This window comes from Callithrix jacchus, chromosome 7, assembly GCF_049354715.1.
Source record: "Callithrix jacchus isolate 240 chromosome 7, calJac240_pri, whole genome shotgun sequence".
Classification (NCBI taxonomy): Eukaryota; Metazoa; Chordata; class Mammalia; order Primates; family Cebidae; genus Callithrix; species Callithrix jacchus.
The window spans coordinates 88329415-88356453 of record NC_133508.1 but is presented as its reverse complement, the minus strand read 5'-3'; the positions used below and the strand labels follow the sequence as shown (position 1 = coordinate 88356453).

Sequence of the window (27039 nt, the reverse complement as noted above, 5' to 3'; positions counted from 1 at the left end):
AGTTTATGACCCATTTTTACATATATTCCAACGGATATGTCAGTATTTCTGTTTGAAGGATATTAGAGTTTTATAAATCCATTATTCAAATTTTATTTTATTATTTTTATTTTTGAGATAGAGTATTGGTCTGTTGCCCAGGCTGGGGTGCAGTGGTATGATCTTGGCTCACTGCAACCTCTGCCTTCTAGGTTCATGTGATTCTCCCGCCTCGGCCTTCTGAGTAGCTGGGATTACAGACATGCACCACCATGCCTGGCTAATTTTTGTATTTTTAGTAGATCTGGGGTTTCACCATGTTGGCCAGGTTGGTCTTAAACTCCTGACCTCAGGTGATTCACCTACCTGCCTTGGCCTATTAAAGTGCTGGGATTACAGGCATGAGCCACCGCACCCAGCCTCGAATATGTTGATTATTCAGTTTCTCTTTGTCCTTATTTGTCTTTTGTTTTTGGCCCTTCCATAAATTTTCCTCATTTCCTACAAGAGCCAAATGAAATAGGCAGAATACACATGATCACGTTTCAAAAATGCAGAAACAGAAACTTAGAGTGGCTTGAATTGATGGTCACAGGTCCCTAGTCTTTTTAATTTTAATTTGGGTAACAGTTGGGAAATGGTAAATGATCTTTTTATCACAGTAGTGATACAAGTTATCTCAGCCATATTTCAGGGGTTGAGCCATTGTTTGTGGGATGCTTTTGGGAATGGGGCCATATAGAAGAGACTTCGGTGATAATATACTTTGAAACATCATCAAACTCTACACGTAAACTTTTTATAAATGGTTTTTGTGGTAAGATTATTGGTGCAAAATATTTGCAGTGGTAAGAAGTAATGAGGGATTTTTTTGTGTGTTATAAAGACAAATTTTTGTTTTTTTAAGACAGATTTTCACTCTGTTGCCCAGGCTGGAGTGCAGTACCAGGATATTGGCTCACTGCAACCTCCGCCTCCTGGGTTCAAGCAATTCTTCCACTCAGCCTCCCGAGGAGCTGGGATTACAGGCATGACACCACCTCTGGCTAATTTTTGTATTTTTAGTAGAGACAGCGTTTCGCCATGTTTGCCAGGGTGGTCTCAAATTCTTGACATTAAGTGATCCGCCTGCCTCGGCTTCCCAAAGTGCTGAGATTACAGGCATGAGCCACCTCTCCTGCCCTAAGACAAAGATGGAGAATAATAGTGTCATCATTTGATAAACAGTAATGTATACTAAGTAAGGTAAATGAATAAACACAGTTTATCTTATATACCTGGAGCCTTTTCCCAGGCAAGTGACCTTTTTTTTTTAAAGAAAAACTTTTATTAAAAGAATAATTTTTGAATAATAAATACTTTTGTTAGAAATTACTACTTTGAATTTTGTTTTAAATAGTAGACACCCCTTTATCTTCTCCTACATTTAGTTGTTAACCATTTTGCCACATTTGCTTTCTCCCTGTATGCATATTCTTCAGAATTTTTTTCTAGTTTTAAACTCTGGCTTGTGTGGTTTTAAATACTGCTTCTCCTGTTCCCTCTGTTTGAATTACCTGATATTTCTTGTGCTTGTTGTGTATGTCTGTTGAAAATGGCACATTTCCATATTTTAATGCTTTATCTAATTGGATAATAATAGCACTTATATTGATTTGATTTTCCCTTCCTTACCTATTTATTTTACATTATTATTTTCTCTGTTTCTTATTGTTGCTTATTATCAAGTTGTGATTCAAGTCCTTTACTCCATCTCCCAGTTAATGTGGAAATTTTATTATAATGTCATGTTTCATTAATAGTTAATATAGGTTGAGCATCTCTAATCTGAAAATCCAAAATTTGAAATGCCCCAAAATATGAAACTTTGAGTATTGACATGACCAACAAGTGGAAAATTCCACTCCTGGTCTCATGTGATAAGTTGCAGTCAAAACTTTTGTTTCATGCCCAAAATTATTTAAAAGCTTGTCTGCAATTATCTTAGGTTATGTGTATAAAGTTTATATGAAATGTAAATGAATTTTATGTTTAGACTTGGGTTCTATCCCCAAGATAGGATTATATTCCAAAATCTGAAGAAAAAAAAAAAAAGAATATTTCAAAATCCAAAAAATTCAAAAACAATTCTGGTTCCAAGCATTTTGGATAAGGGATTCTCATCCTGTGCCCGTTTTCCTGTACTTGTACTTATTTCTCCTATATTAAAAACAAGATTTTCAACCCTTACTCTAGCAAAATGAGAGCTTCAGGTTGTTTTTCTTTTCTTTCCCCCTTACGTCCTAATTCCAGAAGATCTTAGAACATTTTTTGGGGACTCAAAATCTAGATTTTTGCTCAGTTAATTTAGTTCTTTTGATTTTGGCATTTTTATTCCAGTTTTGTTAAATATTAATAACTAGTATTCTTTTGGTTAGAATTTGTCTGATTTTACCTTTTTACCCCTTTTTTACCCTTTTATTTTAATAAATAGAGCAACATAATCTATACTGTTTTTTAAAGTTATAATTACTGGCCAAGAGTGGTAGCTCACGCCTGTAATCCCAGCACTTTGGGAGACCGAGGTGGGCAGATCACCTGAGGTCAGGAGTTCAAGACCAGCCTGGCCAACATGGTGAAACTGTATCTACTAAAATGCAAAAATTAGCCAGGTGTGGTGGCAGGCACCTGTAAGTGCAGGTTCTCAGGAGTCTGAGGCAGGAGAAGCTCTTGAACCTAGGAGGCAGAGCTTGCAGTGAGCCGAGATCATGCCATTATACTCCAGCCTGGGGGACAAGAGCAAGACTTTATCTCAGAAAAAAAACACAAACTGCAAGATAGTCAGTGTATCTACAACTGCAAGTCATTGATTTGTTTTCATTTATTTGCAAGCATCAATATTTTACAAAACTGAATTTTAAGAGCTGGTATCATTCTTCCTCAGAAATTTACAAAATACTTTTGCAGTAGTGGAATTGCTAAGATCTGAACATTTAAAATTATCCTCCTAAATAATAAAATATAAAGATAATTTGCTTATTTATATGATCAGTCCATTTGGCCTATGGCAGTTTACACTCTGCCAGGATTTTGGTATGTTGAAATATAATACAAGTTTAGGTCTTATTTTATTAAATAGTAAAAACTGAATTGAACATAGGAGTCTTTTTGTTCAATAAAATTCTTGCCCATTTCCCCTTGGATTAAATGTTTTTAGTTTGTTTGTTTTAAAGACCCCATGTCTGCTTTTGTTTTTTTGAATGGGAAGAAATACAAAGCTTTTATTTTTTTTCAAATGAGAAGAAATAAAAATGAAGTTAAAGAGAGATTCTAACTTGGTGTGTTGAATTCCAGTATAGATTTTTTTAAGAGTAAGTTATTTCAGTAATTAACCAAAATTTGACTGAACTTGAGTCTTTATGTTTAGACATACTTTAAAAATTCTTAACTAGTTTTTTTTTTTTTTTACAGCATAAATGGGATTTTTGGTTGGTTTATCTTTTTAATTAGGATAAATGAAGTTAGAGATTCTAACCTGTATAACTTCTGTTGCCATGTGAACCTTTAATGAATGGCCCTTGTTTCTTTTCAAATGTAAATGCTAGTTCATATTCTCAGAAACCCAGTAGTTTAATTTAAAATCCAGACTCTAGAATATCTTTGAGTTTTTTGTTTTTGTTTTTTTTAAAGTAAATTTGTAAAAGTTAGGCCTTGGGGTGGCCATGCATATTCTGACCACAACTAAAATGACCTCAAAGAGTTTTTTGTATGTGGAATGTATAATGTATATATGTATGTATATACACAAAGTAGATTTTAAAAATTATATCTACTCCCTTGAATCTGGATTTTTAAAAATATCCGTGATTATGTATCAGTATTCTGTTTGATGAATTATCTGACTAGATTGTAAGAATATTGGAAATATATTTCCTTGAGTTTAACTTCTGGCCCATTTGGCTTCATAGAAAGTCTCTGATGGAGCATTAAGGGGACATTTTGTAAAAGGGGCAAATTTTTCTTTTTCTTTCTTTTTTTTTTTTTTATTTGGAGACTCTCTGTCACCAAGGCTGGAGTATGGTGATGTGATTTTGGCTCACTGCAACCTCCACCTCCCAGTTTCAAGCTGTTCTTGTGCCTCAGCCTCCTGAGTAGCTGAGATTACAGGCGCCCACCACTATGCCTGGCTAATTTTTGTATTTTTTGTAGAGATGGGGTTTCACCATGTTGGCCAGTCTGGCCTTGAACTCCAGACCTCGGGTGATCCACCCACCTTGGCCTCCCAAAGTGCTGGGATTACAGGTGTGAGCCACTGTGCCCAACCAAAGGGCCAAATTTTTCTGTTATGATTTGAGAACTAGAAATGTATCTAAAATTGTGCTATTGCCAGAGAACCAAGGGAAGTGACTGATAATTATGTTAAAGTTTATTCTCTTTGTGGGGTAGGTTCTACAAGTGTATAGTCCTCTTCTGTGAAATAGTTCTTTGTTTTATTAGGGCTGAAACTACTGCTTTTAAATGTAAAGAGAAGGCCTCTAAATCTAGTAATCTAGTATTTGGTGAATGAGCCTATGCTCATGCTTTTTCATAAATATTTAGAGTTTGACAAGATCCTCTATTTTAACTTCTCTAAGCACAGCAGTTACTGGCTTGCAACCCAGGGTAACCTGAGCCTTCTAGAGTCATGCTCTTTTTTTTCTAATGAACTTTAAATTTTGGAGTGATTTTAGATTTATAGAAAAGTTGCAGAGTACAGTTTTCCATTGCCCCTCACTGTTTTCCCTTATTAACATACTGCATTACCATCGTACATGTCAAACTAGAAAAAAATTTTGGTGCATTAACTTTAGACTTTGTTTGGGTTTCACCAGTTTTTCCTTTTGGTCACAGGATCCCATCTAGGTTTTATGTCACATTTTAGTTGTCATGTTTTTTCAGTCTCTCTGGTATATGAGTTTGTCAGTCTTGCCTTGTGTTTTATGACCTCGACTTTTTTTTTTTGAGATGGAGTTTCGCTCTTGTTACCCAGGCTCGAGTGCAATGGCGCGATCTTGGCTCACCGCAACCTCCGCCTCCTGGGTTCAGGCAATTCTCCTGCCTCAGCCTCCTGAGTAGCTGGGATTACAGGCACGCACCACCATGCCCAGCTAATTTTTTGTATTTTTAGTAGAGACGGGGTGTCACCGTGTTGACCAGGATGGTCTCGATCTCTTGACCTCGTGATCCACCCGCCTCGGCCTCCCAAAGTGCTGGGATTACAAGTGTGAGCCACCGCGCCCGGCCTGACCTCGACATTTTTGAGGAATACTAGCCAAATATTCTGTAGAATGTCTCCCAATTTACGTTTGTCTGATCCTATTCTCATGATTAGATGGACAAATGAGTTTTTGCAAAGAATAACATGGAGGCATAATGCTTTTTTCATCACATTGTATTGGGGGCATATGATACCTATGTGACATCACTGTTGATGTTAACCTTCATCACTTATTTAAGATAGTGTTTGCTAGATTTCACCACTGTAGTTACTTTTCCCCTTTTCCTACTCTATTCTTTGGAAGTGTAGACTCATGCCCTTTTTACTCTGCCATCTTTCTGCATATCTATCTATTGGTTTTTACATTCTTACTAAGCTTTAAATTTTTCTGTCTGGTAAATTCTTAGACTGAAAGTGGTCTAAGCTTTTATCAGTAACATTTGTTTGGGTCTCATTATGTGAAGAGTTTTTGGCACTTAAAGATTTATAGAGGAGCTGTTCTTGTGTATTAGCATGTATTGCATTGTATTAAAATTAACTTTTTACATATCTTCTTCTTCTATTGGGTTGTAAAAATGAGCTTTCTTTTCACTTTTATATTTCTTTTTTTTAGAAACGAAGTCTCACTCTGTCACCAAAAGTGGAGTGCAGAGGCTCACTGCAAACTTCACCACCCAGGTTCAGACAGTTCTGCCTCAGCCTCTGGAGTAGCTGGGATTATACACACCTGTCACCACACCCAGCTAATTTTTGTATTTTTAGTAGAGACAGGTTTCACCAAAGTCTTGGGCTTTGCCCAAGAATTAAAAGCCCTCCAGGTGATTCTTGTGGTGACTAAAATTTGAGAAATACTACCTAAAAGCATAGAGAATGAAAAAATAGCAGAGAAAATGGGCAGCTGTTAGTAACTGATTACAATAGTAAAATTAAATCCCCCCTTTTCCTGCTGTCTCAGGAATTTGATTCTTTTATTATTTTTATTAATAAAATTTTTGATACTTTGAAATCATCAAAAAGACATTCTAAATGCTTCTTCCTTAAATGTCTATTTCTGTGTAAATGCACTTGGTAGTATGTTTCAGTTTGACAGCTAGTTACTTGCCAGATTTTTTCAGTATGTGTGTGAATATGCTGCATTTGTTTCAGTGTCATACTTTTAGTTAGAATAAGTAAAATATAATAGGAAGACAAAAATCACAATCCAGTAGTATTAAAAGTATGCTGTTCACTTTTGTTCTTTTATTTGGCAATATAATTTTTGGCTTTAGTTTTGCCGGGGAAACCATCTTCAGGGTAACATGAAATTAATAGTATATATTTTTAACTTTCATAAAGATATATTATCTATTGGCAGCAGATAGCTAACATTGCTTTTTTGCTTCTAGTGTTCACTTTGCCAGAAAATGACTCACATCTGCAGCAAGAGAAGTGCTGACTGTTAATGTGTACACTAGTCACTTCTCTTAGCTCAGTGTCATTCTAATAATTTCACAGTACATATATTGTGAACTTGGTTAGAAGTGTGTGTTAGCCAGAGTGCTTTCTTTCTAGAGTTTCAGGCTTTTGGAAATAGAAAGTTTGTGTGTCTCTAAAACTGAAATTGAATTCTTCCAGGTTGCCTAGTGGAAAGGGAGAGGAGAATTCTTGGTTAAGTGTGCTTCCTGGACAAACAGCATCAGCATCACTTGGGAACTTGTTAAAAATGCAGATTCTCAGGCCCAACCCCAGCCTTACTGGTTACATAATTCTGAGTGCAGGGTCCAGAAATCTGTGCTTTATCAAGCTGTCCAGGTAATTCTGATGCCTGCTAAAAATTGGGTACCAGTGGGTTAAGGTTTAGTTTTATGGGTCGTAAAGGAAAGCATGGCATTGTAAGATTACATATGTGCTGCTAATAAAGCTGATCAAATTTGGAAAAAACAAGAGCTTTGTAGCCAGAAGATCTTGGTTTGAACCCACTGTATCACTTCTTAAAAATATTGTTAAGTTTTGTATAAGGTCAAAAAAGAGTTCAAAAAAATATTATAGTGAGCAAGTTACTTAGTATCTCAGGCTTAGTGTCTTCATTTGTAAAATGATGTTAGTAATCCTGGAAATTAGTGATTGGTATTGTTGCATTGAGTGCCCAATAACTACTGATTTGAGGGGCTGGATGTGGTGGCTCACTTGAGCCCAGAAGTTTGATACCAACCTGAGCAACATAGTGAGACCCCATCTCTGTAAAACTTAAAAAAAATTAGCCAGGCATGGTGATGCATGCATGTAGTCACAGCTACTTGGGAAGCTGAGGTGAGAGAATCACTTGAGCCTAGGAGGTCAAGGCCTCAGCAAACTGTGATTTTGCCACTGTACTCCAGCCTGGGCATCAGAGTGAGTGAGCTAGTGAGCCCTTGTCAATAAATTAATAAATAAATAAGACAAACAAATTAAATGAATATATAAATATATGTGAAAGCCCCACAGAACTTAATATGTAATTATAAGCAAGTTTCCTCTTGGGGAAAATTGTAATTTTCACTGGAAGGAAAAATTAAGAAGAGGCTGGGCACAGTGGCTCACACCTGTAATCCCAGCATTTTGGGAGGCTGTGGTGGGTAGATCTCTTGAGCTCAGAAGTTGGAGACCAGCCTGGGCAACGTGGCTAATCCTTGTCTCCTAAAGAAAGAAAATTAGCTGGGTATTGGTGGCGTGTGCCTGTAGACCCAGCTACTTGGGAGGCTGAAGTGGGAGGAAGGCTCGAGCCCAGGAGACAGAGGTTACAGTGAATCAGATTGCACCACTGCATTGGGCAAAAAACCAACCTAAAAAAAAAAAAAATTTAAGAAACATGCAAGCTTTCTTCTTGTGGTTGTTAGAATCAGAGGTTCCAGGTTACTTTGAGTAATTTCATTTGCTCAGAGATAGCTGTCGAAAACTTTCATGTTTTGAAATTCTTGAAGGTACCGTGAATGCTTTAAAATGAAGAGGATATATTGTAGGACAATCTATATGCAAATTTTTCCCATTTTGTGCCAGTGTTTTATGTATTTAATTAAAATATTTAAAAATAGGTAATGCATATCATGGTTCAAGAATCAATATAAAAACATATTCAATGAAAAAAAAAAATCTCAGTTCTACCCCTGCTCTCAATTGCTCCGTTTATCCCTACTCTAGGACCAGTTTTCTTAATTTGTTATTTATTTTAGAATTTCTTCTTTTTGTTTTTTTTTGAGATGGAGTCTGGCTCTGTTGCCCAGGCTCGAGTGCAGTGGCGCAATTTGGCTCACTGCAGCCTCCACCTTCTGGGTTCAAGCAATTCTCCTGTCTCAACTTCCCAAGTAGCTGGGATTACAGGTGCCTGCCACCATGCCTGGCTATTTTTTTTGTATTTTTAGTAGAGATGGGGGTTTCACCATGTTGGCCAGACTGGTTTCAAACTCCTGACCTTAGGTGATCCACCCACCTTGGACTTCCCAAAGTGCTAGAATTATAAGCGTGAGCCACCCGCCTGGCCTATCTTAGAATTTCTTAATGTAAATATAAACAAATACAACTAATTATTTTCTCCTTACCACAAAAGATAACCCACTAAACACACTGTTCAACACTATACTTTTTCAGAGTTAACAGTTTATCTTGGATACCTTTTCACTATGAGAGCTCCATGATTCTTTTTTTCCTGGTTAGCATTATTCAAGACCACACAACAAATTGCATCCAATTTAAGTATATAATTTGATGAGTTTTGGCAATTGTATGCCTGAAGGCATCACCACAGTTAAGACAAAGTGCTTTTTTTTTTAATGCTTTATAGTGTTTCATTATATGGATATACCATTCTTTTTAATATATATATATTTTTTACCTTAACTTTCAGTGTAGAGTATACCATATTTTTTTTAAACCAGGTTTTGTAGATGGGCATTTGGGTGCTAATACAAGGCTGCAATTAATAATCTTTTTCATACAGTATTTCATATGGATAGATTCCCAGATACAGGGTTGCAGAGCCAAAGGGAAAATACATTTGCAATTTGGTAGATGTTACCAGTTTTCCCTTTGAAGGGGTGGTACCTATTTGAGCACATTAGAGGAAGAAATATAATTTTTCCTATACCCTTTTAAATTCTTGTCTCAGAACCCTGTAACAAAAGATAAAGAGAAAAACAGAAGTTTATTAACTTGTATATTTAACATATACATGGAAGAAACTCAGGATAAGAGTAACTGTCAAAAAGGTGACTTACAACTCGGGCTTGCTCCTGCTCTTGCCAAGTGACATGTATGCACCTTCTTTGCCTTCTGCCATGATTGGTTGCTCCCTGAGGCCTTACCAGAGGCAGATGCTGGAGCCATGCTTGGTACACCCTTCAGAACTGTGAGCCAGTTAAGCGTGTTTTCTTTATAAATTACCTAGCCTTAGGTATTTATTTATAGCAATACAAAACGGACTAAAATACAGCCCCCTACTGTGGCCTTTCTGGCCTTTTCGTCCTAGGAGCTGCCCAAGAGTGCCTTGGCTCCTGCAGGAAAGCAGTTGGGAGCCTCATGTTCCGTGTTGTGCCCAATTCTCCTACCACCACAGCTAGCTGAAGCCCAAAAATACTAGCACACATCCTCTCCTCTTCAAATTCTGAGCTATTAGGAATAACTCTTTGGCCATCTCTCAAGTGATCCATTGAGAAAGAGAAAAAGAGAAGCTGCTGACATCCAGCCATGGGCCACTCACAATGAGGCCATGTAATTTTCCTACTGAACCTTCAGTGGAGCCTCCCTTATGCCTTTCTACACCCTGAAATCAAGACAAGTTGCCTTGCACTTGGAGTTTTTGGCATGTCTGACAACTGTGGCTCACTCATGCACTCACTCTTGTGGTCCCACCCAGAAGCCACTCAATGCACAAGAGGACCATTTCCCATACCCCCATGATTGCATCCTCAGCCAGTCAGCAGCAAGCATTTATTGCCTAGCCACCCCTCCCTCTTCCCCCAAACTATCTAAAAAACCCTAACCCCTAAATTCTGGAGGAGATTGATTTGAGTAATAACTCTGTCTTCTATGTGGTGTGGCCAGCCTTGAATTAATTAAACTCTTCCTTTACTGAAAAAAAAAGAAAAAAGAAAAAATGAACTTAGCCTTATATAGCATCTTTAACAAAGAACAATAAATTTTTTTTAACTCTTATTTTAGGTTTAGGGGTACATGTACAGGTTTGTCATGTAGGTAAATTGCATGTCACAGGGGTGTGGTATACAGATTATTTTGTCACACAGTTAATAATAGGTAGTTTTTAAAATCTTTTTCCTCCCTCCACCCTCACAATGTCCCCAGTATCTGTTGTTCCCTTCTTTGTGACCACATTTACTCAATGTTTAGCTCCCACTTAGAAGCAAGTACAATAATAAAAGCTATTTATGACAAACCAACAGCCAATACCATACTGAATAGGCAAAAACTGGAAGCATTTCCTTTTGAAATCTGGCACTAGACAAGGATGCCCTCTCTTACCACTCCTATTCAATATAGTACTGGAAGTTCTAGCCAGAGCAATCAGGCAAGAAAAAGAAATAAAGGGTATTCAAATAGGAAAGGAGGAAGTCAAATTGTCTCTATTTGCAGACGACATGATTGTATATCTAGAAGACCCCATCATCTCAGCCCAAAATCTCCTGAAACTGATAAGCAACTTCAGCAAAGTCTCAGGATACAAAATCAGTGTGCAGAAATACAAGCATTCCTGTACACCAAAAACAGACTTAAAGAGAGCCAAATCAAGAACGAACTGCCATTCACAATTGCTACAAACAGAATAAAATACTTGTATTCCTTGTTAGGAATACAACTAACAAGGAACGTAAAGGACCTCTTCAAGGAGAACTACAAACCACCGCTCAACGAAATAAGAGAGGACACAAACAGATGGAGAAACATTCCATGTTCATGGTTAGGAAGAATCAATATCGTGAAAATGGTCATACTGCCCAAAGTAATTTACAGATTCAGCGCTATCCCCATGAAGCTACCAATGACCTTCTTCACAGAACTGGAAAAAACCACCTTAAACTTCATATGGAACCAAAAGAAAGCCCACATAGCCAAGGCAATTCTAAGCAAAAAGAACAAAGCGGGAGACATCACACTGCCGGACTTCAAACTATACTACAAGGCTACAGTAATCAAAACAGCATGGTACTGGTACCAAAACAGAGACATAGACCAATGGAACAGAACAGAGGCCTCAGAGGCAACACAGCTTGTCTACAACCATCCAATCTTATACAAACCTGACAAAAGCAAGCAATGGGGAAAGGATTCCCTGTTTAATAAATGGTGTTGGGAAAACTGGCTAGCCATGTGCAAAAAGGGGAAACTGGACCCCTTCCTGACACCTTACACTAAAACTAACTCCAGATAGATTAAAGACTTAAACATAAGACCTGACACCATAAAAACCCTAGAAGAAAATCTAGGCAAAACCATTCAGGACATAGGAGTAGGCAAGGACTTCATGACCAAAACACAAAAAGCATTGGCAATGAAAGCCAAAATAGACAAATGGGACCTAATCAAACTCCACAGCTTCTGCCCAGCAAAAGAAACAGTCATTAGAGTGAATTGGCAACCAACAGAATAGGAAAACATTTTTGCAGTATACCCATCTGACAAAGGACTGATATCCAGAATTTACAAAGAACTAAAACAGATACAAGAAAAAAACAAGCCCATTCAAAAATGGGCAAAGGATATGAACAGACGCTTCACAAAAGAAGACATACATGAGGCCAGCAAACTTACAAAAAAGTGCTCATCATCACGTCATTAGAGAAATGCAAATCAAAACTACATTGAGATCCCATCTCACGCCAGTTAGAATGGCAATCATTAAAAAAATCTGGAGACAACAGATGCTGGAGAGGATGTGGAGAAATAGGAACACTTTTACACTGTTGGTGGGAGTGTAAATTAGTTCAACCATTGTGGAAGACAGTGTGGCGATTCCTCAAGGACCAAGAAATAGAAATTCCATTTGACCCAGCAATCCCATTACTGGGTATATATGCAAAGGACTATAAATCATTCTACTATAAGGACACATTGCACACAAATGTTCACTGCAGCACTGTTTACAATAGCAAAGACCTGGAACCAACCCAAATGCCCATCAATGATAGACTGGACTGGGAAAATGTGGGACATATACACCATGGAATATTATGCAGCCATCAAAAACGATGAGTTCGTGTCCTTTGTAGGGACATGGATGAACCTGGAAACCATCATTCTCAGCAAACTGACACAAGAACAGAAAATCAAACACCACATGTTCTCACTCATAGGTGGGTGTTGAAAAATGAGAACACATGGACACAGGGAGGGGAGCACTACACACTGGGGTCTGTTGGGGGGAAATAGGGGAGGGACAGCAGGGGGTGGGGAGTTGGGGAGAGAGAGCATGGGGAGAAATGCCAGATATAGGTGAAGGGGAAGAAGGCAGCAAATCACACTGCCACGTGTGTACCTATGCAACAATCTTGCATGTTCTTCACATGTACCCCAAAACCTAACATGCAATAAATTAAAAAAAATTTTTAAAAAGAAGCAGTACATACGGTATTTGGTTTTCTGTTTCTGTGTTAATTTGCTTGGGGTAATGGCCTCCAGTTCTGTCCATTTGGCTGCAAAGGACATGATCTTGTTGTTTTTCATGGCTGTGTAGTATTCCATGGTGTATATGTACCACATTGTAAAAATCCAGCCTACCATTGATGGGCATTTAGGTTGATTTCATGTCTTTGCTATTGTGAATAGTGTTGTGATGAACATATGTGTGCATGTCTTTTTGATAAACATTTTATATTCCTTTGGGTATATATTCTATAATAGGATTGCTGAGTCATTGGTAATTCTGCTTTGAGTTCTTTGAGAAATCGCCAAACTGTTTTCTACAGTGGCAGAACTAATTTACATTCCCACCAGCAGCATAGCTTGTTGTATAATTCTTCTGGTATCATCTCTAGGCTGATAAGGGTCTGAAGTCATTTTGGGCAGCAACTGTTATCCTTCCTTTGTAGAGAGGGCAAGATGGACACCTTTGTAAATTTATGTCCTGCTTCTAGGCATATAGAGGGAGGGCAGAGAGCTTTTTGTGATGTTACTACTTCTCAGTTGCTTTCAGTTCAAAATAATCCTTATACCAAAGTGGAATGTTGTGGGATAGCATTGTCTGGTACCCTTCAGCTCCCACTGGCAGTGTAAGAGAGTTTCCCCACAGTTTAGCTAACAAAGTATATGATCAAATTTGAGTTTTTGCCAATTAGGGGAAAAATGGTATTTCAGAATAGTTTTAAGTTACAGTTTTCTTCTGAGTGAAATTGAGCATATTTTTGTATGTTAAAGAATGGATCATTTAAGGTATTTGTCTGTAAAACATCTCTTTGAATTATTTTTCCGTTTTTCTGTTGGACTTCTTTTATTCTGTTAATTTTTAGTAGCTCTTTGTATATTAGGGAGAGTACTTCTTTCTTTGCAGATGGTTTCTCAAATTGTTATTTGCCTTTGACATTGCAAGAACTTAGTTGAAGGGTGCATCTCAAGTTTTTACCAAGGATATCTTCCTAAAAATTGCTTAGTTTTTCTTTCTCTTTCTCCCTCCTCTTTCATCCCTCCCTCATTTTCCTCTTCTTTCCCTCCCAGCCCAATTTCTTAAAAAAGGATTTGAGACAGGCTGATGTTGATTTATCATTGAACAATAATCAATTCGGTGGGTAAATGTGAAGTGTTTTTAATATATATGACCCTGGTTCATTTATTTTGAAGGCCATGTTTTTGGTATACTGTGCACTGGAGAAAGAACCTGTGCCAATGTCCTTGCCTCCAGCCTTGGTGCCACCGTCTAAGAGAAAAACGGTCAGTATATCAGGCTCTGTGTGGTTGATCCCCTCTTCAGCGTCAGCCAAGGAATCTTACCACTCCTTATCATCTGTAAGCATTTTACCTACCAAAGCACCATTAAGACAGGTATAGATTTATGTATATTAAAGGATTTTTTTTTTTTAACAAAGTGCATGGCATTTAACAGTTTACCATTTGACAAAGATAGAGCAATTAAAGGGATAAAAATTTTAGAGGACCATCTGGTTGACTATTTCTTCTACATTTGGCCTTGAGTCATATGGATGTTTTATTGGCTTTATCTTGATCTACCTGGAATAAAGTTTGAGATAGAAGATGCTCCATGCTAACATGACGTGTTTGCCCTAGCATAATTAATAGTTATTTATATTTTTTGTTTAATCTCTGGTTAACTCTTGGTTCTTTGGGATCAAGTTATCGTATTCTGGGTTGTCCAAAGCTCTTTTTTCTGCTCCCAGCTTGCCTCTTGTCAGATTGAGTAAAGGAAGATAATGACAGCATATGTAAATCCTGTCATTAACACTGCTAGGTCAAAGTATAAAAAAAAAAAAAATTGAGAATTATCCGAGTATTTTGTTTATACAGACTTTCAGTTACCTATATTAATGTGGGCATTAATAGGTCAAGAGTTCACTATGTTTGAATTTACTCATTTCTTAAAAGAAAAAGTAGTAAAAATGTGCACCTATAGATAAGTCCTAACTGACCTGTATTTTCTCTTGTTTTTTTCTCTTCACCACAGCATTTTGATTGAGAAGTCATATGGAAGTGATACATTGTTGCTCTGAGTTAGTGGGGTAGAATTGTTCAGAATTTGTGATAGATACTGTAATGAATTGAAAGAGTGACACTTCAAAGTTTGTTTCATTTTGGCAGAAATACTGTTTTTTTCTCCCATGTAGTGGGTTGTATCCCCTGCAGAAAAAGCTAAATATGATGAAATCTTCCTGAAAACTGATAAAGATATGGATGGATTTGTGTCTGGATTGGAGGTCCGTGAAATCTTCTTGAAAACAGGTTTACCTTCTACCTTACTAGCCCATATTTGGTGAGACTTTATTTAAATTGATTTTTTAAAATACGGCTTTGTGTCAATTCCAGGTTCTGCATTTTGATTTTTAGTTATTTGTAAATAGGACGGTTTTTGTTTCAGAATTTTTTATAGAGAAAATCAGAATCTGAAGAATTCTTCTGGCTAATGGCCAAAAGCTTGAGAATGGGTTACCTGAAACTTTGTAAGATTGACAGCATTGGCTGGGCGTGGTGGCTCATGCCTGTAATTCCAGTACTTTGGGAGGCCAAGACAGGCAGATCACCTGAGGTCAGGAGTTTGAGACCAGCCTGGCCAACATGGTGAAACAGCATCTCTACTAAAAGTACAAAAAATTAGCCAGGCGTGGTGCGCGCCTATAGTTCCAGATACTCGGAAGGCTGACTCAGGAAAATTGCTTGACACCTGGGAGGTGTATGTTGCAGTTAGCTGAGATCACACCATCCTGTTGGGCAATAAAAGTGAAACTCCATCTCAGAAAAAACAAAAACAAACAAAAAACAGTGTCACTTAATTGTTATTATAATGTTAAAATGCATCTGTTTATATCAATTAAACTTAAAATTTTCAGCGAGAATACAGATACCTGAAATTTAACCAACATAAAAAAACAGTATCTTCAAGGCATACCTGTGTAATTCTTTAGTGTATGTGTATACTTTCATACCTTTACATAGGAATAACATACTTGGTCCTTGGAAAAGACAAACCCTAGTGTCTTTAATGAATTTCACATAAAATGAGATAATGTATATGAAAATGCTTTGTAGTATGTCTGCTGCCAATCCACCTAATGATACCAGAGGTTATCTTCAGGTTTTCAAGAGACAGAAAACCTCAGAAGTAGAACCATATAGTTGTAAAGAGAAACTTAGAAAAGAACGGAGGCAGACAGTAAGTAGATCTGCCTTAAAAGAAATAAAAACCCAAGACAGAGAAAGATCAAATATGCATAACTAGTAGTTGCTGCCACAATTGAGTGCCTAGGGTAGGCGCTATACTCAATAAATGGCAGCTGTCATGGGCTTGACATTATGCCCATACTTTTTATATATCCTGTCTTATAGTAATTTTATAGTAATTACTATACTATACTATAGCAATTACTACTACTATAAGAAATTCTTATAGTAATTTCACAAGATAGGTGTTATCATTTCCACTTTATAGATGAGAAAACTAAGTCTTGGAGAGGTTAAAAGAAATTAGTCAAGGTTACAAGAAATAAGTAGAAAAGCTGGAATTTAAGATCTATATGACACATAATCTTTTTAAGTATGTAGTTTTTTTATCAGGCCCTACTGGCCTTCAATGAATTAAACAGATCAGGGCTTCAGAAAGCTGAACTTTTTTTTTTTTAAATTAAAGAAAAATAAAATAGAGTAAAACCTTTGCTGTTTCTCTTCAAGTGATTTTGTAAGGCTTTCCAGATTGCTGCCTTTTCCTCACATGTGATTTCCATTTACAGCTGTTCATTCTGCTTTGACTCGGTGATCGTTAGATCCTCCTGCTCCAAGAGTTGCAGGAGGCATACCAACATGAAAATTTTGCTTGTTTTGGAATCCTTTTAAATGCTACCAGTGATTAAAGTTTCTTGAGACTTAGGTTTTATCTTTAATATCTTTTAATGTTAAAATGTTAAAATGTTGGGAATAAGGACATCTTTGGCCCACCACAACTTTTACTGTATAGTGGTTCTGAAAATTGGTAAGAAAGCACAAAGTGTAAGCCCAGATTAGAGACTCCTGCTGAGCACCATGGTGAACATTCTCTTTTTACCACTTTAGTTGATCTACCTCTTCTAACAGCTGAGTGAGTTTTTAGTAACCTGCACATTGTTGTGACGTCTTTTTAAATTCATCTCATTATTTTTAAAAAGCCCGCATAGTGATACTTTTTCTCTGGACTTTTGGCAGTTGTGGCACTTATATACCGTTCCTTTTGTTCATTTGTGCAGGTCATTATGTGATACAAAGGACTGTGGGAAGCTTTCAAAGGATCAGTTTGCCTTGGCTTTTCACTTAATCAGTCAGAAGTTAATCAAAGGCGTTGATCCTCCTCACGTTCTTACTCCTGAGATGATTCCACCATCAGACAGGACCAGTTTACAAAAGGTAAGAAAGCTTTAAAGATAACCTGAATGCATTTATTTCAAAGGAACAAATACTATGTCAAATTACAGATTTGATTTGGAAGAAATAGAAAAGAAAATGTATTTGGCTAAGAGCAGAACATTATACACTTTGTGGTTTAGTTTGTGCCTGTGAATATGCTGGAGTGCCTTGTATAACATCCTTGGCCAGCAGCTTGTTTACCCCATTCATTAAACATATGACAACTATATTTTCCAGCCTTAAAATTGGAAAAATGTGGGCTTATTTTTCCTTTCCTGAATTTGTTAATTAAGTTTTATGAATAGATTATAAAAGGAAAGCTATAAAAATTAAATTATTATGTTTCATTTGATGATTCACTCTTACATAAAATAATACAGATTTAAAAACAGAATCTTAGATATGATGATTGCTTGGTGTCAATTTTACATTAAAAAAGCCTCCAGGGAAAACATTATGTTGAAGATAAATCTGTGTGATTTTTGCCATAGATGACCCATTATTCCTGAGTATACAGCTGAACTTCATATTTGAACAGCTAGAAGTGGATTTTCGCTAGTTTTGGTTTCTGGCCGCAGTGAGAGTTTTCAGAACTTCATTGTTTTAGTCATGCCTTTATTTTTCTCTCCTCATCTAGTAGCCCTTCCTAGAATGATGCATTTATAATATCTTGGCCTTTAATTGACCTTTAAAATGACTTGCATACTGCAATGGCTATTTGGCTTTAAATACTTTGTATCTTTTAATCTCTTATTGCCTATAAAGTAAACATAGCTGTGGTGATTTTTCAGAGATGTTATACAGTAATGAGTTGTCAAATGTGTGGTAGGAGGAGAATCTTAAAATACCAGTAGAATACTTTGGCTTTTGCATTAATTTTGTCACATGGTTCTTAAAAATCCCATTTTAAAAAGCTTAATAAAAATCAAAATTGGGACCAAGCACAGTGGCTCATTCCTGTAATTCCAGTATTTTGTGAGTCTGAGATTGGGAGGATCACTTGAGGCCAGGAGTTCCAGACCAGCCTGGGCAACATAGCAAGACTGTCTCTACAAAACAAAAACAAAAAACCAGCCAAATGGCCAGGTGTGGTGGCTCACACCTATAATCCCAGCACTTTGGGAGGCCCAGGTGGGTGGATAATGAGGTCAAGAGATTGAGACATTTTGGTCAACATGGTGAAACCCTGTTTCTACTAAAAATACAAAAATGAGCTGGGCATGGTGTCGCAGCCTGTAGTCCCAGCTACTCAGGAGGCTGAGGCCGGAGAATTGCTTGAACCCAGGAGGCGGAGGTTGCAGTGAGCCGAGATCGCGCCATTGTACTCCAGCCTGGGTAACAAGAAGCAAAACTCCATCTCAAAAAAAAAAAAAAAAAAAAAAATTAGCCAAGTGCGGTGGTGCACACCTGTAGTTCTAGATACTTGGGAGGCTGAGGTAGGAAGATCACTTGAGCCCAGGAATTTGAGATTGCAGTGAGGTAAGTAAGATCCAGCCACTACACTCCAGCCTGGGAAACAGAGCAAGACCCTGTCCCCCTGCCCCAAAAAAGGAAGAAAATTGGATTTTTTTTAGTAAACTAGATGGAATTTATAGCTATCAGGTATGAGAGTTACTTATTTGTCCTTATTTGTAATAAAATAAATATTTTATTATCTGCGTTGTGAGTTATTGGGGGGCATATTGTAAATTTTTTTTATTCCTTACGATATATGACATGGGTCCCTTAAGTTGTGGAGAAAACTGAACGTGATGCCACCCAGAAAGATAGTTTACTGAATTTGCAATTTTGCTCTTTGCTATAAAACTGTGCCTCAATTATGGAATACTATGTTGCTTCATGCTTTCTTTCACCTATGTAAGCTGTTATTTTTCTCTGCCTTCCTCATTTTATAACCTATTCAATCGCTTACCAATACAAATTACAGATATGACAGAAATTTCGGAAACAAATGATGTTTGTTCATTGAAATCTCTAAGTTCTATGAGTTATAAAGAGTTTTTAATAGATTTGTCAGAAGTCCATTCACTAGAGCATAGATTCCTTCGTCTATTTATGTCAAATATCAGTATTATTCATTGAAATGGGAATTTACCACTGCCGTCTTATCTATTAACCCAAAAATTTAACTTTAAAAATGAAAACTTGCTTTATCTTTCAAATAACGTCTTTTCTCCTTAATCTAATTTTTTTTTTTTTTTTTGGTACTGCATTTTTTGCAACTTTGACTAATCCTTTTTTGAATGTTGCTTTCCTTTCTGTGTTTTTTCTAGTTTGGACTATTTTTTCCATTCTGCAGCACTCTGCTTTTCGCCTTTCTTGTACTGTCAGTTTCTTAACTCTACTCTCTCAAGGTTAGAGCTTTATTTTATGCCTTTTTTAGCATTGTGGTTTTTTGTTTATAAGATACATTTGAAAAAGAGGTTTTTTATTCAGCAAAACAGAGAAAATTCCTAAATAGTATGCTTTTGTCACATGTCACTTGGTCCTTGTGTGCATTTTAGTCTGCCTTTCCTAGACACTCTGATTCACTTAACATCACGGAAGTGGAATTTTTGTGTAATGCACAAGATAGTGTGAGAGAAAACATTTTAAAAGAAGGGGACAGCTACACGTTTTTCCTCATATACCCTTCAAATGCTACATACACGATTAGCTGAACTTTTTCAGCATCTGGGGTGTCACTTTCTAACTTGTTTGAGGTTAAACTAATTTGTCTCACTCTGTCTTCTTATTTAATGATATTTTTACTGGTAAGACTATAAAATGTGAGTCACCTTTTTTTTTTGGTTAGAGTGACAGAGGAGGTGTGGAAGTCACAAGTTCTTTGGTACATTTGCACCTCTGATAGCAAATTTCTCATAGCATTTAGGTGAAGTAAGTTACTCTTGCTGATACAAGTGAGACCAAGTACTCATTTTTCATTTTGTTCACCTGTCTAGCTATCTGGCCAGACCTAGCTCATAGGTCAAGTTTAGACAGAGTTAAAATACTAAGGAATGATTGCCACATTCAGAAATTCACTTTAACATTTCTGATGTAATGTAACATTGATAAGTTTTTGTGTATCAGTGGAACACAGAAAATAGATATATTTCATACAAAGCTGTAATATAAAATTGAGATTAGTGTTAATTAAACCTAATGGGTGAGTTTTGGTACTGATAGTCAAAACAGCTCAGTACTAAAAGTGCAGTGTGGCATAAAGAAATATAGAAGGAATTACTTACCAAATTGTATTGATGTACTTGTTTTATCAAATTTACTTGTAGAGTAATAATTTCGTTTACCTAAATGATCTTGATATGCAAGTGCCACAGGGGACATTTCATGAAATAGCACTTCGACTCTTGATTAAACAACGTATTGGCTGGGTTCAACTTTGAGCAAATCATATTTTGTTTTGTTTTTTGAGACAGAGTCCTGCTCTGTCGCCCAGGCTGGAGTGCAGTGGCACAGTCTCGGCTGACTGCAACCTCCACTTCCCAGGTTTAAGCAATTCTCCTGTCTCAACCTCCCAAGTAGTTGGGACTACAGGCTTGTGCCATGATGCCTGGCTAATATTTCACATTTTTAGTAGGGATGGGGTTTCACCATGTTAGCCAGGATGGTCTTGATCTCCTGACCTCATGATTTGCCCACCTCGGCCTCCCAAAGTGCTGGGATTACAGGTGTGAGCCACTGCACCTGGCTGAGCAAGTCATTTAATCTGTTTCCTAAGCTGTAAAATGGGGTTAATAATATCTACCCTAACTACTACCCACTTTTCAGATTAGTTTTGAGAGTTAACAATTGAATTTAAAGTGCTTAGTGAATTGTAAATGAGTATATAAATATGAAGAGTTAATTATAACAATAGCTTACATTTATAAAATAACACAGTTTGTAGAGTGATGTCACATTACATTGTTTCATTTAACTTGTAAAGTGGGCAAGGCAGAGATTATTTCCCTATTTTACAGGTGAAGATAATACAGTTAGTAAAATAGCAGGACACAGAATAAACCCAGCTAGATTTTCTGAATATAAGGACAATTCAGAGACCAATTTTGTCACCTTCATTTTTGAAAGAAAATGGTATGTACAGGATGTCATATATGAAGACAGTTTCCTATACATTGATATTGACATTTATTATGGAACATGCCTGAGCAGTTGGTTTTACTTTAAATAAAATAGACATAATAGGTAACTAAAGTAAAAATACCTTGAATTGAAGAAAATCAACCACTATTATAGTTCTAAGATTCAACAAAAATTTGCGTGTTTACTCTCAGCCAGTTTATATAAATAAAAATAAGTCACCATCTATTTCTCCAAGAAATTTACACTTTAGTGGAGGAATTAGTTTATGAATCTGGCATCTGTTTTACTGCAAGTTTCTGAACAGTCTAGGATCAAGTGACAAAGACATTTGGATCGGAGGTGGGAACGGGGTACATAGTATAGTATAACAGCTTTTAGGGAATTTAAGGGAAATGTAAATGTCTTACTATATAATGAAGTATAAAATTATATATAATTGCACTAGATATGATTTTCTTAACAGCGTTGGTAATACAGTAAAATATGCAATACCTTGTATTTGGGTAGAGCTTTAATATTTTTAGTGTTTTGTCATATATTACGTAATTTTGTAGTCGTAATGTGTAATTGTGAACTTTTTGTTTTTAGAACATCATAGGATCAAGTCCTGTTGCAGATTTCTCTGCTATTAAGGAACTAGATACTCTTAACAATGAAATAGTTGACCTACAGAGGTATGTAAAGCAAAATTACAGCCTACACACACACACACACACACACAGACACACACAGTACATATATACATCTACAATATGCATATATACATGTATGCATCCTCCTCCCTAACACACCTTTCTGTTTCTAATGTATATTTTGGTAAACACTACCTTATTTGGTTAAGTACCACAGTTCTGTTTGAATGAACTCAGTGTATTTCATCATATATGATGCAATCTTAACTTCAGGATACACTATTTACGTATGTACCACTGAAAAGTCACTGCCAAATAAACAATGACATGCCATTAACTATAAGGTACTGTTTGATTTCATTTAGTGAAAAATGGGGAAAAATGTGTATCTTAGAATGACTGAAAAAAAGTTTTCCTCCAACCTTAGATATTTGAATTACATACTAGAAAAACATTATCATTTAATAAATTTAATAAATGGAATGTTAAATTCAGACACCATGCCAAGAGCTTTCATTTAACCCTCACAAAAACTTTGTAAATTGAGACAGGTGGTGGTGGTTCTATTTTACAGGTAAGAAACTTATGATGCTTAGAGAGATTATTTGCCCAAAATGATACAAACCTTTCAGCTGTAGAGCTAATACCTGATCCCAGGACTATTTTATTCTAAGTTGAATTTTCTTTCTTATACATAGGTACTATGTAGAACAGACTCAAATACAGTTAGATTTGAATCTGAGTGTAGCAGATATTATTGATACTTCATTAATTTCCTTGTTCCCTGGAAACTGTATAGTAATTCTAATTGTAACAATGACTATAAAATTAGTTTTTGAAAACGACATCGTTTTTCTCTTTACAGGGCACTGTATCTAAATATCACTGTATCTAAATATTCATACCAATCTTTTTTTTTAACCCTCAAAACACTTTGAGACAGATAAAGGCTGATATGCTTTATTTAACTGACAGTATTGAGACATAAGGAGATTAAGTGAGTTAACTGGCTTATATGGCAATAATTTGGCAATGATATTAACCTCATCTGTGAGACTATGTTGAGACTTCTTTAGAGAAACTGGTTTAGAATTTTTCAGTTGTAAGAACTCAACCCAGACTAACTTAAGAACGAAATTTGTTGACTTGTGAAACTGAAACCTTTTAGAGGTAGGGCTGGCTTAAAGCATTCCTTGATATTGAGGCTCAGATAATATAATTATTTCTTGCTCTCCATTTCTTGTTTCCATTTCCACTGGGTTGATTCTATTCTCAGATAGACTTTCTCCTTATTTTGGCAAGAGGGCTATAGTACATCTAGCTACATGTACTTATAATTTCAAGTTTGGTAAAGAGTGCTTCTCTTCTGGTATTTCCTGGAAAAGACATGAAATTCAATCTAATTGGATTGGCTTATCCGCCTTTTCCTATTGCATAAAACTTCTATTATTGAAATCTGACCAGAGCAAAAAACCCTTCATGGTGATTGTATAGTTTAATTTTGTCGTTACTCATTGAAAAAAAAAATCAAATTCAAAGTCACACATCATGTTAGAGAGACAGTACTGGTATTGAAACCCGGATGTGTAAGTTCAGCAGTCTTTGTCTGTTGTACAATTCTGCTACTTGTTAGAATTTTTAAATTTTTGACTTTGGTTCAAAATAGAAGTAGTAAATACTTAATTACTGATTCAATGATGGTGTTTAGACTTTTCGTTTTCATGTGGTCCGTAAATGGTCCATGAACATTTTTGCTTTACTTATATATGTAATATACATATTATAGCAGGTAGATTTGACAATACTTGTCTTCTGGGCCTCTTAAGCCCATGAAAATGGATACATATACCAGTGTTCTAGGACTTGCTTGATTTGACTTCAAGTGTACTTGTTTAATGTGTAAAATATTTCTATAATGAGTTTTAATGGGAATTAGAGCATTATAGATAAAATGCTCTTGCTGTCAAAAATGTATTTGTTACATTTTGGCCAACTAATCTTTCAATAACTTTTAATAACTATAATGTTAAGTTGTACCAGTGTCAGTCTTACAGTAAATGACAGCTGACAATATGAAAATAATGTATTTAATACTTTGTGAATCTGTCTTATTATGAAAATCAGAGAATTTCAAAACCTTGTTAGTTTTTAGGGTGTAGTCACATTTTATAAATGTGTGATGTATTTATATATGATTTGACATTTGTGAAAATATTTTCCCTAGACTTTTTATTTTAGGTGAGATCTACAGTATAGGCAAACTTACATCATCTCTCAACTCTGTTAATGTCATAGACTCATCCCCATGCTGAAATTATTGTTAAAATACACTTTTATAAGTAGTTGTATTAGGTCATTATCACCAAGTCTTCAAGGTATTACATTATAAAAACCTTGGTTTGTATTCTTGTGAATAACCATTTTTTCCATGCAAAGTTAAAATTCTTCAGCCTTTAAATTTTTTATTAATATTTAAGAATGCGATGAGTATGACCAAAAACAGGAAAAAAAAATTTAAACACATTTTGTTTGTGGCTTTTATTAAATGGTTACCTGACAAAATATTAACCAGCTCTTTTTGGTTTTGAGATGAAGATACCTAGTTTTAGTCCAGGGACTGGGTACCGTAGCTCACTCCTGTAATCCCAGCACTTTGTGGGGCCAAGGCGGGTGGATCACTTGAGGTCAGGAGTTCAAAACCAGCCTGCCCAAACATGGTGAAACCCCATCTCTACTAAAAATACAAAAAATTAGACAGGCATGATGGCGCACATCTATAACTCCAGCTACTTGGGAGGCTAAGTTGGGAGAATCACTTGAGCCTGGGAGGCAGAGGTTACAGTGAGCCATTGCACTCCAGCCTGGGCAACAGAGTGAGACTATTCTCTCTAAAAAAAAAAAATTTTTTTTTTTTAGTCCAGGTATCAAACCTCTAAGTAAACAGTATGTATGATGTGAAGTTGTAATTACTGTGTAATGAATATAGTTCTTTACAATTTTTTCTTAATGATGGCTATAATACATATTCATTATAAAATTCAGGAAATACATAAATGCATAATAGAAAAAGGAATATGTTTCTTAGAATCGTACTTTGTTTCGAGCATTGGAAACCAATGGAATTATTGAAAGCTATATATAATCTTGAGTTATTTGGGTAAAGAATGTTCTTTGTTATTGGTCAGAAAATGAGATTTCATTGTTTTCATCTTTAGTTCACCAAATTGTTTCTAGTAGAAAAATATAAGATATTGGGAGCTTGCAGCAGGATACCTTTTGGTATATTTTTAAAAATTTTTCTGTGATTTCTTCAACATTTGCTGTTAATTAAATGATTTAATTATGCCAGTTACATTAAATTAGTTGTTTTTTTTTTTTTTTTTTTGAGACGGAGTTTTGCTCTTGTTACCCAGGCTGGAGTGCAGTGGCACGATCTCGGCTCACTGCAACCTCCGCCTCCTGGGTTCAGGCAATTCTCCTGCCTCAGCCTCCTGAGTAGCTGGGATTACAGGCACGCGCCACCATGCCCAGCTAATTTTTTGATTTTTAGTAGAGACGGGGTTTCACCATGTTGACCAGGATGCTCTCAATCTCTTGACCTTGTGATCCACCCGCCTTGGCCTCCCAAAGTGCTGGGATTACAGGCTTGAGCCACCGCTCCTGGCCATTAGTATGATATTTTTAACTTAAGGAAAAGCAATACAGGTAGTTGTGGTATAACACTCATCAAATACCTGAATTTCTTACTTGAGTTCAAGACCTGTATTTTTCATTGCCTACTAGTGTTTTCATCTGAATGTCTGGTAGAATATGACTTTCCTAATCTTCCCCTCACCTCTATTCTGTATCTCCCTTCTCAGTGACATCACCATTCATCTAGTCACTAAAGCTAGAAGCCTGAGATTTTTCTTATTCTCATATTTAGTCTTCTACCTTTGAAATGTCTCTTGAATTCTTTGCCTGATGAACTTATCACTCTTCAAATCTCAGTTTAGACAGCATTTCCTCTGGGAGAGGAAGCCTTCCCTGACTTTACCTTCCAACCTCTGTACTCTTTTCACGTATTATTTAAGAGCCTATTTTATATAGTCTTTATATTTACAACTGTTATAACACTTATACCTTGTCATAATTGTCTGGTTTTTTTAAATCTCCCACTAGATTATGTGCTTCTTATATTTCTTTTTTGGTAAAGTTTTAATTCCTAAGGGAAAGAGCTATGTCTTACTCATTTCAGTAGGCCTAGAAATTAACATACACATTACCTGACACTGTAGAATTAGGATAGGCTAGTTGGTTGAATGAATGACTCAAAGTATGTTATAAATATTAGAATATTTCCCAGACTTACTTTTTGCAAAGTTTATGGCAAAATAGAAGCCATGTGTTAAATGTTGAACTAAGGCAAAAACCTTCTGAATAATAGCTTATTTTGAAGATTATAGGAAAGGATTTTAGGCTGAATGTGATGGCTTGCACCTGTAATCCCATCACTTTGGGAAGCTGCAGCAGGTAGATCACCTGAGGTCAGGAGTTGGAGACCATCTCAACTAAAAATATAAAAATTAGTCGGGTGTGATGGCACATACCTGTAATCGCAGCTACTTGGGAGGCTGAGACATGAGAATCGCTTGAACCTGGGAGGCAGAGGTTGCAGTGAGCTGAGATTGTGCCACCACACTCTAGTTCATTTTTAGGCAACAGAGTGATATTCTGTCTCCAAAAAAAATAAATAAATAAAAAACAAGGAAAGGATTTTTATATATAAAACGTTTTTAAATCCTCACATGAACATTAAGGTTAGTGGGCTGATTCTTTTTTTTTTTTTTTTTTTTTTTTTTGAGACAGGGTCTCACTCTGTGACCCAAACTGGAGTGCGTGGCATGATCTGAGCTCATCTCAACCTCCACCTCCCAGGCTCAAGTGATTCTCCTGCCTCAGCTTTCCAAGTAACTGGGATTACAGGCGCACACCAACATGCCCAGCTATTTTTTGTATTTTTAGTAGAGATGGGGTTCCACTATGTTGGCTAGGCTGCTCAGAAAT

General features: G+C 36.4%; 1 protein-coding gene across 37 annotated transcripts in view; it reads left to right on the top strand.

Annotated features, from left to right (window-relative positions):
• Positions 1-27039, top strand: part of EPS15 (epidermal growth factor receptor pathway substrate 15) — a 185398-nt gene that overhangs the window by 62718 nt on the left and 95641 nt on the right. For 16 of the 37 annotated variants that reach the window (XR_013520055.1, XR_013520053.1, XM_078331700.1 and 13 more), the window contains 4 exons: positions 14015-14215; positions 15013-15158; positions 17119-17275; positions 21950-22035. Coding sequence is in view for 31 of the 37 variants with exons in the window: in XM_078331700.1 (XP_078187826.1) it covers positions 14015-14215; positions 15013-15158; positions 17119-17275; positions 21950-22035 (590 nt within the window). In the remaining 6 variants the exon portion in view is untranslated. The remainder of the gene's footprint in view (positions 1-14014; positions 14216-15012; positions 15159-17118; positions 17276-21949; positions 22036-27039) is intronic. The other 21 variants (XR_013520058.1, XR_013520056.1, XM_078331704.1 and 18 more) reach the window with 2 other exon arrangements.